General features: G+C 38.8%; 1 protein-coding gene across 5 annotated transcripts in view; it reads right to left on the reverse strand.

Annotated features, from left to right (window-relative positions):
* qkia (QKI, KH domain containing, RNA binding a) overlaps positions 1-16,967 on the reverse strand; it is a 75,492-nt gene that overhangs the window by 35,078 nt on the left and 23,447 nt on the right. For all 5 annotated transcript variants that reach the window (XM_051867238.1, XM_051867236.1, XM_051867242.1 and 2 more), the window contains exon 2: positions 15,100-15,242. In XM_051867238.1, the coding sequence (XP_051723198.1) occupies positions 15,100-15,242 (143 nt within the window). The remainder of the gene's footprint in view (positions 1-15,099; positions 15,243-16,967) is intronic.

Below are 16,967 nucleotides of genomic sequence, written 5' to 3' on the forward strand. Positions count from 1 at the left end.
AGCATGACCTGCCTGAATAAATAGATAAACAATGCTGTTTCTCTCTTACGGCTTATTGTTCAAACACAGATGACGCAGCGTAATCCGACAGCTCCGACTGTGTAGGTGGATCAGATCCGCTGGAGTTCTTCACATACATTCCAAAATGCTCTCTCATGAGACGCTGAGCAGGATACACGTGTAAAACTGTGTACTAAAGCAGCAGTGCCGCACACCACATCACATTACATCATCTTCATGAGACAGCCAGAAGTGACAAAGCCTTAGGTGAACATGTGCGGTGACTGTCCCTCTCATCACAGTCACGCAATTGTAAACAAACAAGATGGTAATAAAACAGCAGCAAAAATACATATGCAACAACACCGCACACACAGAGCAACGTCAGGATGATCAGATATCATCAGAAGTTCATCACTCCCTCTCTTCCACAGGAGCGCACCTGCACGATCCCTCTTCTCTATGCAGATGAGAGAGGATTCTCCTCTGTGCGTATGTGTGTTGATGTTGATTGGACATGGCAGAGAGCAGCGGCCTGATGCGGTGAGGGAAATTGCTCACTTTGAATACTGGAACCAGACAGTAATTACAGCCTGGAGGAGATGCCACCATTTTACTTCCTGTAGAGGGAGGAAGGGAGGCATGAGGGGAATGATAGAGGAGAAACAGAGAAATGCTATCGCTGTTAGACGACAGGATAAGGGAATGTTTTGACTGTATGGTGGCATGTCATGTTTTTGAGAGAGTCTGAGAGGGGCAGAGAAAAAAAAAAGCCTGGAAAATTCCACCATACTGCCACACAAACATCTGCCACAGATAAAAACAGGGCTCTGGGTGTGTGCGAGTCACACATCAGCTCATTTAGTGATCTCACCAAACAAGGAAAATCAAATAAAATCTAGACACACCAGACAGACTGAAAACAACAATTTGACCGTGGCAGTTATTTATACAAGTTAAATGAAATAACCCACAGCAACCAATCCACATATGATCACTCAATTCAAACATTTTATTTCAGACAGACAGATAGAAGAATAGCTGACAAGGATAGCTCTGCAACCTCAAAAAATAAAGTGCTAAAAGACACTGATTAGTCAATACTATTACTATTAAGAGGTCATGACATAAGTCAAATTTAACATAATGACACAAATCAAAATTGCCTTGATCTTTTGACATATAAGAGGTCTTTGTACCATTAAAACATCAAGCAAGTTTCAAAGCTTAAAACGTCCACCTCATTATAAACAAAGCATTTATTTAATTCAAGCTCCACAAACGACTCGTTTAGACATTAGGGGACTTGTGACGTCACCCAGGCTAAGACATTTGCACATGACTTCCTCCTGAGCGAGACATTGATGAATACTTTCACATCGAGGCACCATAGACTTATTTTTTATTATTAAATAATATTGGCTAATCTGTTTTTTTTAGCATAATAAATAAGGTAACACTTTACAATAAGGTTCATTAGTAAGCATTAGTTTATGTATTAAATAAAATGAACTAACCATGAGCAACATTTGTTACTGTATTTATTAATTTTTTATTAATCTATTAAAATATAGCTGTTCATAGTTTGTTCATGTTCCTTCACAGTGCATTAACTAATGTTAAATACAACTCTTGATTTTAATAATGTATTAGTAAATGTTGAAATTAACATTAACAAAGATTAATAAATGCTGTAGAAGTGCAGTTCATTATTAGTTAGTAAACTAATTTAGTTAACTAATGTACCTTATTGTAAAGTGTTATCATAAATAATAATAACATTTATCATTTATTATCCTAAAAGAGTACTGAAAACACTGATTAGCCATTATTATTATTATTATTATTATTATAATTATTATTAATAACACCATAAAACTTTAATACCCACCATCATAACCGACATCACTAATTCGAATGATTCTCAATGACTATGAATGATTTGATGAACAGGGGTCCTAATAGAGGGTAAAAAGAGAATCAATGCCTTTCTGCTGCCATTTCGTTACGTCACCGTGAACCCTGGTAACACGTCTGCATAACTGAAAAATCTATATGCCGTGCACGGGAGTGTGTGTGTGAGGATGTCAGTGTTAAGCTGTAGGGATGTATAACAGAACAGCCTAAATGTGAGAGCAAGTGGAGAGTTGAGCAGTTCAGGGACGCAGCCAAGGGACCTGACAGAGACAAACGAGCAGCAACGATAATGCAACATTATACCTCCTGCCCACCCGCTCCCTTCTCTCTCCTCCTACCCCGCTGTCCTCCATCACAATCACTCCACCCTGCTCCTAAGGTCACGACCCTTCATTGCTGAACATTTAACACACTGGTAACGGCATCACCAAGAACACACAGAAATTGCTGTGAAAATCCCATTTTCCTCGTAATTTTTTTTATCAGAAAGTCTGTCACTCATCTGGGATGGAAAAAGTGTGGTGTAAGGGAGGGATAGAGGTGAAACTATAACATTAAGATGTGTGAAGATCTAAGTTTAAAAGCTCAAGTGCTGAAGATCACAGAGGGGGCATCCAGAATAAAATGTGCACCTGCGATCAGTTTGCCCCTACTATAACCATAGGCTGTGCCTCGTCTGGAGTCGGTGTTTCTAAATAAGGCCATGTCTTTTGATAGGGTGCATTCAGACACCCTCTCAGCTTCTCCACAGCCAATCAAAATGCAGCAGTCAGCATTCATGCCAATCAGACTGCACCTGTCAGCATTTGTTCAAATCAACCAGTAGTTGACATTACAAATCAACACACAAGGCCAAAAGGTCAAACAACACAGCAAATAAGCTTACATGTAGATGTTAAGCTCCATGCTGACTACTAATAAACATTTCATCTTAGAAGTCCAATGGAAAAAAATGGTTACTTTCTACTACAAAAAGTTTGAACAGACAGTTAATACCTCAAGCTGATTTGACCCACACACAACCTGAGGGGCTACAGACACATTAAAATGAAATGAAATGGACATTTACACTGTTTTCAAAATGCATATTATAAGATCTTCTTGTAAATGATTCATCCATGCATGTTTTATTTAAAAAAAAAAAAAAAAAAAATGTAATAATGTCAGACAAAAATAAACTTCTCTTTAGTGATATATGCCAGACTTTTCCAATCATTTCGTCCACATAAACCACACCTCTTTCTTACAGTTAACTGCAAGCTCACATTCAAATCAACAACCAATGGAAAGAACCAAGTTCTCACCCTACACTTTTTCCTTTTCAATAATCTGTTTCACTCAAATGTATATCACAATATGTAAGAAAAGTTGTCTCACTACTTGTTACATCATTCAATGCTCTTTTGTTTATAAGGCCGGGTATCAGTACAAATTTGTTGATTTGATTTGTTTAATTTGATTTCAATTTCAGTATAATTTACAACCTTCTAAATTGGTTCATTACAAAAACATTAATTTAAAAATTTGACAACAGGGATCAAACCATACAGATGAGCAAGTTATTTCAGCAGAACTCAGAAAATCAGCCCTATTTGCTTACATCCATTTATCAGCTGAGGGCAGACAAAGAAAAAAAGTGAGTAAAGTACAATACTGCAATAAACGTACAAGTGGAGGTTCTGATCAGTTGTGGACAGCAAAAGAGAAACAGAGGAGGGAGCTCATGTGTAGAGCAGAGCAAGAGTGCTGAAAAAAGCTAATCCAGCGAGTTGGAAAAGAAAATCTGAGGTAATGCATCCAACTGTGGCCTCCCAGTGGAGTGATACAAGACACGCTCTTCACACACACACCGAAATAACAATCTGCTCACCACAGTGTAAGCACATCTGTCACTGGAGTTGTGAAGAAAAGCGTCAGAAAACAGTCTTTCCTCTCACCACATCACTTCTGTATTCTACCCTGTCCTTTGTTTTTCAGTTCGTTCTGTAAACAGGTGTCGCACACAGCATCACCTCTGCCTCAACTCCCTCCTCCTCTGCAGCTTTACACATCCTCTATTCAGCACTTCATTTCTTACCTTAGTCATCCTAGTACACCACCTCTCTCTCTCTCTCTCTGCCCCATATTTGCATTATGTCTTGCTCTCTGAATCACATTTAGTTCAATCCTCCAGAGGGAAGAAGGAAAACATTACAACCCATGATCATTCTGCTGCCATCTCTGCAGTGTCTGCTTGGTTTTCTGTATTATTTCATCATAAAAATGAAATCTCAGAAGTTTCAGCATATCATTAAATTAATCTATATGCCATTTATCTAAGAGAGAAACCGAGAGAGAAACTGAGTGTAAGAGAGTGAGGGAGGGAGAGAGAAGAAGAGATAACCTATCGGATGCCCTTGCTAATTACTAATTAACCTGTGTCAAGCAAGCGTGTGGTGTGGCAGAGCTGAGAAACAATTTAATCTCCATTGGCAGCTGTGGATCGGAGTCAGGTTAGGAATCGAGATCCAGTTCTTGTTCAGAACTTTTTCTCGGAATTCTTCTACCAATGCAGATGGAAAACCATACTGAAATACAGGGTTTCCTTTGTTACTACTGAATCTAGTTGGAGTTGTGAGCTTGCAGTCTGAACTGAATGTGATGATAATACAAAGGCAATAAATAGACAACATATCTTACGAACTAGCTGTCCTCACTGGCTGCCCACAACAAACATGCAACTTGTGTAGTTTGATTCACAAACAAATGACTTTTTTATGAATTGTTCAAACTCATAAGTTAAGGCTGGAATACACTACTTGACTTGTACATGTGCTAAATTTTGTAAATGGCTACAGAGAAAAACTGAACACCAAAACTAAACTGAAGATCAAACACTACAAGACGTTCAGAAGACAAACTCACACAGAAGCATGAGCCTTGTTGCTAGAGGACCCATGATAAATGAAAACAATGTGTGTTATAAAATCAGCTAAAAATATTTTTACAGGCTCTGACACGTCATACACTACGCCATTTTCAGTCAAATCTGTCACATCTGCCCAAAATCTGGACTGGCTTTGACTTTCGCCTATTTGCATCAACTCTTCTACACTGAAAATCTGAGCTAAAACCATCTTGTGTATTACCAGTTTTAAAGGCTTGTGAGTAGGGCTGTCATTAATGATTATTTTGGTAAACGAGTAATTGTTCGATTATTTTTACGATTAATCGAGTAATTGAATATATATGTTTTGTGGTAATAAAAATGGACCTAAGCAAAGACCTAAGCCTTTAAAATGAGTTAAAATGCATATATAATAACGAGGCAATAATATTTGGTTCAAATAAAGTGTCAAAAGCAAATAATCATATGGTTTTATAGAAAAACACTTAAAATACATAATATAAACAATCGTCTTATGTATTTTATGTATTATAACAAATGCCTGTGGAGGGCGCCAATGGCCTGGTGTTGTTACACATTACAGCAGATCAAATCCTTGTTTAATATTGGCCAAACAACATTTAATTCAAATGTTTACCAAATCTTTAATATTTGACCACTTCTTTACAATAGAAATGCTACAGCCACTGTAATTTCTTGAACAAGAATATGTGGACATTAAAAAATACAAACTAAGAACGAGGGTTTAAACTTTTATTTTGAAATCACGATGAACAACAGTTCGCTTATTTAGAAACATACTGATGTATTCTCCTGTGTTGCTGTAGGTTTGTAAATGATTTACCTTACAAAGCTGATGAAGTGGCGCACAATGAGTTACCAGATGAATGTTATAAGCAACCCAAACTCACAGCATATGCAGAGATGGCGTTTCAGACGCGCTCCATGCAAGTAAATGATAAGCGTTCATGTGGAGCAGCATTTACTGTGAACGGAGCTGCTTTGAGATGCACTTAACCTACACGCTTGGAAATAATAAAAGTGCATATATATTAAACCTGAAGGGCATATATGTATTTAATTAAATGGCAGCCTTTATGAATTCATAAAAGACCTATGCTAAAGTATGGTTTTTAAATGATTTTAATACATTGTGCAGCCTTAGGGGGCGTTCACACAGAACGCGTTTTTCTGTTCCAATGCGCTACTTTCCCATTGTTTTTCTATGTAAACACACGCTTGATGGACGTGCACGACCGTTATGCTCGCGTCTCGCGTCTTTTGCAGCGCCTCGCACGTGAGCGCCGCGTTTTTAAGACGCCGTGTCAAGTTAAAAGAATTTCAACTTTTACACGCAGCGCCGCTCATCAATGTCAGTTCCAAAACAGTAGACCAATCAGAAGAACTCGGAGGCGGGGCAAGCATTGCGAGCTTCTGTTTACAGTAGCAAGTTGGCATGACAACTGTTTTATTTGACAGCAACATGGAGGCGCTCATTATCATCTTATTTTCTTTTTTTCCATGTCAAAACTCGTTTCTATCAATTCTGCTGTTTGCCTATTTCTATTATTTCCGTTATTGTCGTTATTGCATCACGCCTCAAAAGCGCGTCTCGAGACCCTCGCGTTCTACGCTGCGCTTTTAAAAAAAAAAAAACCTGCGTTTTTAGACGCAAAGACGCGTTCTGTGTGAACCGCCCCTTAGAAAACGGTCCGTGGAATGCGCCACTTCCGGTATTTTTCGAGTACTCGATTTTATTACTCGTTTTCGTACTTAAATTTATATAAGTACTGACTGCTCATATGACAGCATAACACTAAACAAACAACAAAAATATTAAAATAATGGAACCATTCCATTTTATTCCAAATAAATTGTAGCCAATAATGATTTCTGCCAAACACACAATAACACACCATCATATGGGATGGTTTTATGCATATTTCACACAAACATTTGGCAATATCTGGCAGAAAAGAAGAAAAGAAAAAAAAAAAAAAAAAAAAAAAAAATTCTAATCTGATATGGCTTTTACACAAAAAACGTGAGGCTACAGCAGTGTTACAGATAAGAGTTTTCTTGGAGATCTCTGTTGAGTTCAACAACCAAATGAGCTATCAAGGATCAGTTGAGAGTATCACTCCTTACGCACTTATACACACCAAAAGAAACGCACACTCAAATTCCAAATCTCATCCAAACTGAACAACACATAAAAGTTGCAAAACGACAGTCCAGCAGTCCAAACCTTGAATAGCTGGTCCAAATTAGACTTCTATTCTCCACTCTTCTATATCCCTCACTCTCCTCTATGTGTGTGTGTGTGTGTGTGTGTGTGTGTGTGTGTGTGTGTGTGTGTGTGTGTGTGTGTATGTATATGTGTGTAATAATTTGGAGGGCAGAAAATCCAATCTGAAACATTATGACACAAGTCCTTTGAGAGCAAAGTAATTACTCTCTCTAAAGAGAATGAGAGATGGATGGATGGATGGATGAGAGAGAGAGAGAGTGAGAGTGAGAGTGAGAGTGAGAGTGTGTGTGTGTGTGTGTGTGTGTGTGTGTGTGTGTGTGTGCGTGCGTGCGTGCGTGTATAGAGAGAGGCAGCCTGTTATCCCTAATATAAATCATCTTTTTTCATCTAGTTACCTCTCGTTCTCTCTTGTTTAATCCTTTCTAAACACCAGGAGCAAAATCAATCTTTGTAAGCTCCCAGCATTTAGTCCTGACACACAATAACAAAATATAAGCAAACAAAAGCCACATGAGCACAGAGGTGGTGTGGTAAACAGGTGGTTTAACAGATGACTAGTGTTACTAAAAGCTACAGTTCCATTAACATTTAATCACTTAGCAGACACTTTTATCCAAAGCGACTTACAAATGAGGAAAAGCATAAGCGATTTATCATTCGAGAGTCAGCAATATTAGTAGTACTGCAATATTGAATATCAAGAGCAAGTACAAACAACTATTACAAAACAGAGCAGAAGTGTAACTGTGGAAAAGTACTTTTTTATTATTAAATGCTGAATACAAAATTTACATACATAAGATACCCAGACAAAGAACAACATATTACTAAATCAGAGGTGAATAGTACTGTTATTTTTAAGAAGTGCCTTCACTTATCAATATGGACACTGATTCGAGAAGAACCAGTGGATGAAACTTGCATCACTTCTCGCTTTGCCTGTCAGTTCTGCCCTCTTTCTCTCTGAGCCAAATGTAATTTGTGTCTGAATTAACACGAACATGCTGAACAGGGCAAAGGAGGCAGTGAGGATGTAATCTCTCCCTCTCCCTCTCTCTGAGTCAGCCCACTGCACTGGACACACACACACACACACACACAATTTCATATGCATCCCTGAAGATGCTGTTGGCTTCTAGTCCACCTGCCAAGACTGTCTGCAGAGGCCCCCAATTACAGTCTCTGAAATTCATCAGCCACACACAGTGGCTTAGTTTCCAAAACACAGCAAGTTGCCTACATTGACAGTGTTTTTGGGCATCGCAGGCATGTCGGAACACACCCATGGCGGGCAAATCTGCCATCTCGGTACAAGACAAGGCAACTAGTCATCCAATAATTTGGTAGGTTGAATACTAATGATTTTTTCGTAGTTTCATAATATCTTTACTGCATCCCTACTATGTAGGCAACTCATTAGGTTTAAAATGCAGTTTGAAACCTAAACTGTGACATGACCACGTGGCTTTTCCGACAATTACAGAACGTTTTCCTCTCCTCAAGTTCTGCAGGACAACCGACATTAAAAATGTTCCGAATGAGCAGCGCTGCTATAATTTTTTAAACTGCACTTCTGAGAGCATGCAGAAAATATGAAACATCTGCATGTACAAATGGCAATTAAGAACGAACGTCAGGGAAATGAAAAGGCGCGCATCTACAGAAAAGCATAAGTGGCAATGAGGGTCTGTGTGTGCAGGCGGGCCTCCTCTGATGAATCGGTGAGCTTTTCAGAAATGGCTCAATGTCATTTGCGAGGCTCGATTGGAGTCCTTTGGCTTCAAAAGCCCCAGTAATAACCTGCAAATTAAAACTGGGGGCTTTAGTTTGATCTCCAACCTACCAAACCTTAATATTGCCTCACATAACAAACAGCTTACCATCCCCCAATAGGCCCACCACCCTGCTTTCCCATCAGACAGGGAAGAAAATCACTTTGAAAACCCTTCAATAACAATCCTAGCATTAGACAGCAGACCCATAAGTTCTCAGTTCAAGGATGAGTCTATTAATAGCTTGTTGCTTCGGTGAGCTGATTGCAGCCGAACAGCCGCGTTGCTGCCATTAAGTGAGCCAGAACCCAGAGGTGACCACTTCCTGAATCTCAGAGAGGAGATCAGATGGTTCAACCACACACATATGGCCTGAATAATGGCTTCATGCACCCAAGAGAGAATTTAGCTGGAAAAGAACTGCCGGATCCCAGCACAAATGATATGTGCTTATGCAGATGTGTCCATGTACACTCGTACAGGTGTTTGTAGGGCATGTGAACGAAATTACAATATATAACCAGCTAAATGAATTAGAATTATTTACATAGCCCTGTGGCCACATACACTAAACCACAGACATCTTCATAGCAGTGTGTTTGGCCTGCAACACACGCAGACTGCAATATTACAGCAGAAAGCAGTTTGTAGACGACAGGTGATGTAATAGGATTTTGTCCAAGGAGAGAAAGAGCTAAACGTCTTGCTGAAACTCACTGGCAGCATAGAGGAAAGACAAAGATAGAGCGAGAGAGAGGGGGAGGAAAAACTGTCACTTCCAGATAGACCTGGTCTGTCAGCCATCTTTTTTTTTCTTCCCAGATGTACCAGTCAGTCTATTCTATCTGAAAAGCTCAGGAGAGAGACTGTTACTGTATATAGACAGATTTATAAACAGGGCAGCTACCAGTGCATTCAGAGATGTTTTGAAGGTTGTGGTTTGACCCCGATGTTTGATCTAAGGTTAGATTCTTTGAATTGGCTGCACAACTGAGCACAAGCTCACAGATACAAATACTTGTAAACCAACGGTCACATTCACAGGACAAGCTATTTTTATGAAATGGACACTCTGTGCTAAAGACAGAGGAACAAAGACCTAATTACCCATGAGTGCGTGTTAGATTCCAGTTGAGAATACTATATATATTTTCAACCATCTACAATGCAAGTGAATCACTCGCACATGCGAGTAAATCTTCACTCTGGGCAACTAAATACTGTCTATAATTAGTCATGGGCTAAAAAACTCTTAGATTTTACTCACCAGTGTGTGTTAGAGGCTAAGTATAAGCTTAGCATAGATATATTTTCACTCGCTGAACATTGAGCTCGAGAGTTTCGCTCTCCATCAAGCGATCTGTACTATTTCAATTCAGCTCAATGGATGCGCAGCGTACGTTTATTTGAGGTACTGCAAACTCTAGTGTGAAGGCACAGAACTTGCCATCGCTTTGCTGAGCGCTGTGTTTCTCACACACACACGCAAAGAGAGAGGGCGAGAGTCTTGCATACCATGCAGAATTGACGTGCTACATGCAAACAATATTCTTTGTTATATCTTCCTGTCAAAATAACTGAGTTAATTTGGAATTATACAGCTTTTAAGAACAAGCAGAAGACATGCCGGTTTCTCCGATAGTGGGCGGAACTTATATGCAAACGGCAATCTCTATTACAGTTCCTGTTTTGATTTCGGCAAATCAGTTCGAGCGAACACAGATATCGTGATTAATATTCATGAACCCAGCAGCTCATCAATCCTTAGTGCGTTGTATATTGTTATTAGCAGTAGTAAGCTGTGCCATTTTACAAAGATAAGCTGATTTGGTGGAATCATAGTATATCAGTCTGGCGAGTAAACGTTTTTTTTTTTTCTTCTTTCTTTTCTTGATGCCATGCCAGCTTCTATGGCTATATTCAGGGCGAGAGAGGTTTAGTTTAAAAAAAAAAAAAAACCTAAATAAAATGTTTAAGATTCATTTTTTCTAAAAAAAACTTTTGGATTTGCTTGGTTAAAAACCTCTTCAAAAGAATCCTGGCGAGTAAACTAAAAAAATTACTAGCCAATGGTGATTCTATGGCCAAGGTGTGCATAGAGGGTTGATTTTCTACATTGTTTTGTATTTCTATTCCTGAGAATACGTTTTTTTTTCTTGTATTTCCTGTTTACGCTATGATCCTTTATTTTTATTTCTAATGTTTGTTTTTTTCCTGTCCTTTATAAATATGGAAATGTGAAGATATTGAAAATGATCACACACGTTTGTTTCATTATATTAGTGAGGACATTGCATAGGTTAATGATATTTTATCATGATATCGCCTAATCCAACCCCTACACCTACCAATCACATGTGCAAAACACTAGATTTCAATAAAAACATGTTTTTGCCAATTAATAAATCTTTTTAACTAGTGAGGACCAGTAAAATGTCCTCACTAGTTGGGTGTCATAATATTTCGCTACATAAGTGAGGACATTTGGCCCTCAAAAGTATAGCCAAATCTGTACACACACACACACACACACACACACACACACACACACACACACACACACACACAGAAAAGAACTGGGTACGTTTACTCTAAAAGCAGAGTCTGTTTTCTGTTTATTCTCAAAGCAATAAAGCGCGAACAGACGTTAAGTCTGGAATGAGGGGTCTGACCTAGGCGGATGAGCCCACATGTGCGGTTCTTCCTACTGCGCTTTTACCTTCTCACTCAACACTTTAAACAAGACCTCTCTCCTCCATTAGACTTTACTTTAAAATAACCTTTTACAATTTAAGTGCTAGAATTGTGAATTCAGCTCAAAATATAAAGCAAGCTCCCTTTCTTCCTGAACTGTAACTAGATCAGGTGTCAAACCTCAGTGTGTGTTTAATATACAGCAAGTTTACATTATAAAACACCAATAAAATTCTTTCCATCCAACTGAGAGGAAACTGATAAAGAATTATTTAAATATCAACACCTTCGAATCAACAATCATGGACACTTTATCCTCAATCAAGCTGCAGATTGGATGACCGAGCCAACTCTCCTGCCTGAAAGAGCAAATCAGAGAGACCGTGACTGAAGTGAATGCTAGCATTCCTCTGCTCAATAACAAACCAGTAACAGCTACAATTATTCTTCCTTCTCCTGCGTGTTTAGAACATTAGGGTGGAAACGTGTGTGTGTGTGTGTGTGTGTGTGTGTTTTGAAACAGTGACTCATGCTAACCACCAGGGGGAAGAATAATGAGGCGAGACTTGCAGGGAACACAGTGAGAGAGAAACAGTTTTGAGGGGGTCAGCTGGGGATTCTTTGTACACTGGTGTGTGTGTGTGTGTGTGTGTGTGTGTGTGTGTGTGTGTGTGTGTGTGTGTGTGTGTGTGTGTGTGTGTGTGTGTGTGTGTTTTTGTGATTTATGAGGACAAATTTGTATAATGACATGGGTATTACACTGGTATTACGACAAACATGAAATTAAGAGGACATTTCATGAGTCCTCATATTTAAAATAGCTTTAAAAACATACTAAACAATGTTTTATTAAAAATGAAATGCAGAATGTTTTCTGTGATGGGTAGGTTTAGAGGTAGGGGTAGTGTAGGGGGATAGAATGTACAGTTTGGACAATATAAAAACCATTACGCCTATGGAATGTCCTCACTAAGATAGCAAAACAAACCTGTGTGTGTGTCCTCCCACTTGCATTTGCTCAAACACACAAACAGTTACTCTATATTTTCCATGGCATGATGGAGCTGTGGTGTTCATTCTATATTGGTCAGCCATGTTTCCCAGTAGTTGTTCCTGCTATTCTGAGACGGAAGGTCACATGAACAGACTCATAGACATCTTATACATAAGCTTCAGGGCACTAATTTCGGCATGGGATTGTGGGTATTGCACATAATTTTACTCATTCCCGCAGGTTTCGCACTTATAAAGGCAGGAAATTCCCACAAAAATGTATTCAATTAGCTTGTTGGTTGAATGAGCAAATTAATCCACAGCTTATCAGATCAAATTAGTAATTTAAAAACTTTCTTAGAGACATAATTTTACAAACAGCTAGAGTGATTCAGCGCTTAAAAATGCACACATGGCTTTATATCACCTCATCGTCTGTACAAGCGAGCTGCACGCTGCGATACAAGACTTTCTCTTGCATTTCGGGACAGAATTGTCACTTGCCCAATCGGGCCAGCATTGCATCGTTACTAAAGTTTATCATAAAGATTAAGACACCTATTTAAAATAAAACGCTGTTCTTTTGAACTTTTTATTTAAAGAATCAAAAAAAAGTATAAATGATTTCTACAAAATTAAGCAGTTATGTTTTCAAAATTGATATTAGAATGATTTCTGAAGGATCATGTGACACTGGCCACGTACACAGCTAAATTCGGTTGTCAGTTCACCTTTTAGTGCTTAATCGCATTCTGTACACACACAGTTCAGTAAAATACGGGAGTGACAACCACATTCTACAACTGTATTAACTCCCGAAAAACACAGGTAGTGACAAACGCATTTACAAAAATTCTATGCAGTGTGTACGGAACCGAACTCAACAACTAGTTGTTAATGACGTTAACGTACACCGGTGTAATGTGTGTCTCTCGTGTATGCGCGGCAAATCACAGGGAAAGCACGAGCCTTGACTCATTCGTGTTGCCAGGTCTTGCTAGAAAAATCAGCAAACAAGAATAAGCCCATAATAAACCGAAATAAATCCAAATTCTTTATGCTGAAAATAAGACCAAAATATCACGATTCATGTCTGCTCACTTTAATAACCTTGCTTTATGAGGCGAGCTTAAACAACAAGCCCAAATACGCTTATGAGTGACTATGGCAACACAGAAAGAGCGCGCTCTGTGTGAAACAGGCTGTACAAGCATAAACAAAACAGGTCACCTCCGTCGACTGTGTTAGTGTGTTTAGTTAAATTGCTGAAAATAACGAGTGTTTTGTCACTGTAATATTACTTTGGTCACAATAATGGATACCAAACACGCGAGACGCCAGAATGTCACTATGGTTTCCAAGCTGTCAATCATCGCATTTTCGAGAGTGAGTCGTGTTACGTACACACATGTAACGATAATTTAGGGGATTCACTTCTGCATTTAAACGCGGTTGTCACTCCTGAAACTTACAGTGTGTACGTGGCCACTGAAGACTGGAGTAATTGCTGTTGAAAAAAATCAGCTTTGACATAAGAGGGATAAATAGAAAAAAGTTATTTTAAATTGTAATAATATTTCACAATATCACTATTTTACTGTATTTTTAATCAAATAACTGCAGCCTTGGTGAGTGCAAGACACTTCTTTCAACCGACTCAAACTTACCCCCGCTCAAATTTGGGTATTGTTAGGAAAGACGCCTTTATCCACAGTAAAATTACACAGAGCTTTCCAGGTCATACGGAGGTGAATATATTTATCAAGTAAAGCAGCACTCATTACAGGAAGTGCTTAAAAGTAAAAGCCAGTTTAAAAAAAGTAACATTCTGCAAAAAATAAAGATAAGCAGAGTAGCAGCCTCCAAAATAATTAACTCTGCTTCAAACTTGGAGAAACCTGGGGTTACGTCGTGTGTGTGTGTGTGTGTGTGTGTGTGTGTGTGTGTGTGTGTGTGTGTGCGTGTACGTGTGTGTGTGCGCGTGTACGTGTGTGTGCAGTGGTCCGCTGGGACAGATGGGGTGGCCTTTATCAGGACCGTCAGAGGGAAAACGCATTTCATGCTCTGCTGACCCCCTTTTTCTCTCTCTCCTCCCCTCTTCCTTGTCCACCTAGCAGAAGAATTAGGCAGCAAAATTGCTCCCTGTGTGACATGGCCACCGATGTGTGTGTGTGTTTGTGTCTGAGAATATGAGAGAAATGTCAAACAAGAGCATTTAAACGTCAAGCTACATTATGTGCGCTGGTGAAAACACTTCTCTTAAAACTCCTCAAATGCACAACACACACTAAAAAGATCCTACTCTACTACTAGAACATGGCCTGTGGCATTCCGGCACCATTCCCAGCTCCCTACAGGGGACTGATACTGGAAAAACTACTATTGCTGAACTAGCTTTTGACAGGGAGTCCTTATTTACTCCCAATCGTCATGTTTTCACCAGGAGTGAACCTTCTCACCTCTAGATTTCATCAGACACTGTAACTGTCAGTCACCTGTCACTATAGCAACAGTCAATCACTGTGCTTGATTCTAAAAGAACAGGTAACATAAGACAGAAAATGCACAAAGTGAGTAAAACTCACATCCGGGTACTCTTTGACCGGTACAAAGAGTTTCTCCTGCAGATGTACGATGGGTCCCACTGCCTCGGGTAACTCCAGCGGGTGCTTGTCCACCAGACCGTTCACTGTGTCGTTATACATGTCTTTCCTCACTCTGGTTATCTCTGCAGGTAGACAAAAACAAAAAAAAAGACAAACAGATCAGAAACAGCTGAGGAAAAAAAAAAAAAAAAAAAAAGTATGTAAAGCAACACTCACTTCATTAACATGAGATTCTAGAGCATTTTCTCCTAAATTCAGTTGCCAAATCTTATGAGAAATATCAACAAGTACATATTTTTCACAGTAACAGGAACTCGCATGCACACATTAAGATCTTTTAAACGGACTTTTTCAAAGTTGGCAGCCCCAGATGAGGTTAAACATCTGCTGCCAAAACATGATTAAGCTCAGGATGTCCATTCCTGCCAAGTTTACACACACATACACACACACACACACACACACACACACACACACACACACACACACACACACACACACACACACACACACACGACCTCCCCTCATGATCATTCACTTCATCACACACAGAGGCTGTGTTTTAAAAACTAGTGAGCTAAATGAGCTGATAGTTAAGAGTTGAAAACCAGATGGTGCAGCAAAACACACACCTGCCGGATATAGAAAAAAAACAAAAAACAAAACAAAACAAAAATCTAGATTAAGAGAAATTGCTAAAGACGCACCAATCTGATATCTGGAAAAGTGATGGAATGAGAGTGTGACCTTTTGAATTGGATTGAGTATCAGGCATGCAAATCTAACACTTGGTTTAGTCATGGTTGTACAAAAACGTAAAATGAATAGTGTGCTATATTCCTAGTGTTCTGGAGTGATATATGATACCAATCAAGGCTATACTATATGATAGCCTTGATTGGTGAGCATGCAAGAATTCAAGTCTGCTGCTCTCAAATGTCATTCACTCCTTAATCTAAAATACAGTAATATTGGCAAATATAATCATTTAAAATAACTGTTTTCTATTTGTAATTTAATTCTTCAGTCTTCAGCATTACATGGAATCATCTCCTTCAGAGATGATTCTAATACCAAGAAATATTTCTTAATAATAATGTTGAAAACAGTTGTGCTGCTGACTAATTTTTTGTGGAAACAGTGACACATTTTTTTCAGGATTCAGGTTTGAAAGATCAGCATATCAGCAAAAATACAGGAACAACTGAAACCACACATATGCAAAAAGCCTTATAATTGTGTTAAAAAGTTCTCTCATCACATCTATAATTATAATACAAAATTATATCAAATTAATAAATAATACAATTTAATTTCAACTTATTTATATTTCATCATATAGTCTAGTGTGAAAGAGTAAAAAAAAAAAGCTGAGTTATAGCTTCAGCTGCTAGGTTTCTCTAAATAAAGCAGCAGATAGACATGTATGTACAGCTGGCTAATCAGAGGTCTGTAATCTGGGCCTGTATAAAATGCGTTTATTGTGTTTGAACTGGTTTTGAGAATGGATCACAGCATCACTAGTGCTTACACATACTGACAAGACTGTTCGAAAGCTAGGAAAGTGTAAGATCCATAAAATCAAGCAGAAATCCAGCAAATTGCATTTCCTAAAAGACAACTGGAAACTCCCTGAAATTCTCACTGGTTGATGGATGCCTACTTAAGAGTGTGTTCAAATTTTTAGTCACATGTTTACTGACGCAAACCTTTGCATTTTTACCTTTATGGCAGTCCTTATTTAATTCAATGGATTTGCAGCATTCTCTGATGAAGTGCAAACTAGTGTGTGTAGGTGCCTTGAAGGTGACCGTGGAGAACTGACTCTAAGAAGGCCTATAACACTG

The sequence above is a fragment of the Ctenopharyngodon idella genome, chromosome 17 (assembly GCF_019924925.1).
Source record: "Ctenopharyngodon idella isolate HZGC_01 chromosome 17, HZGC01, whole genome shotgun sequence".
Classification (NCBI taxonomy): domain Eukaryota; kingdom Metazoa; phylum Chordata; class Actinopteri; order Cypriniformes; family Xenocyprididae; genus Ctenopharyngodon; species Ctenopharyngodon idella.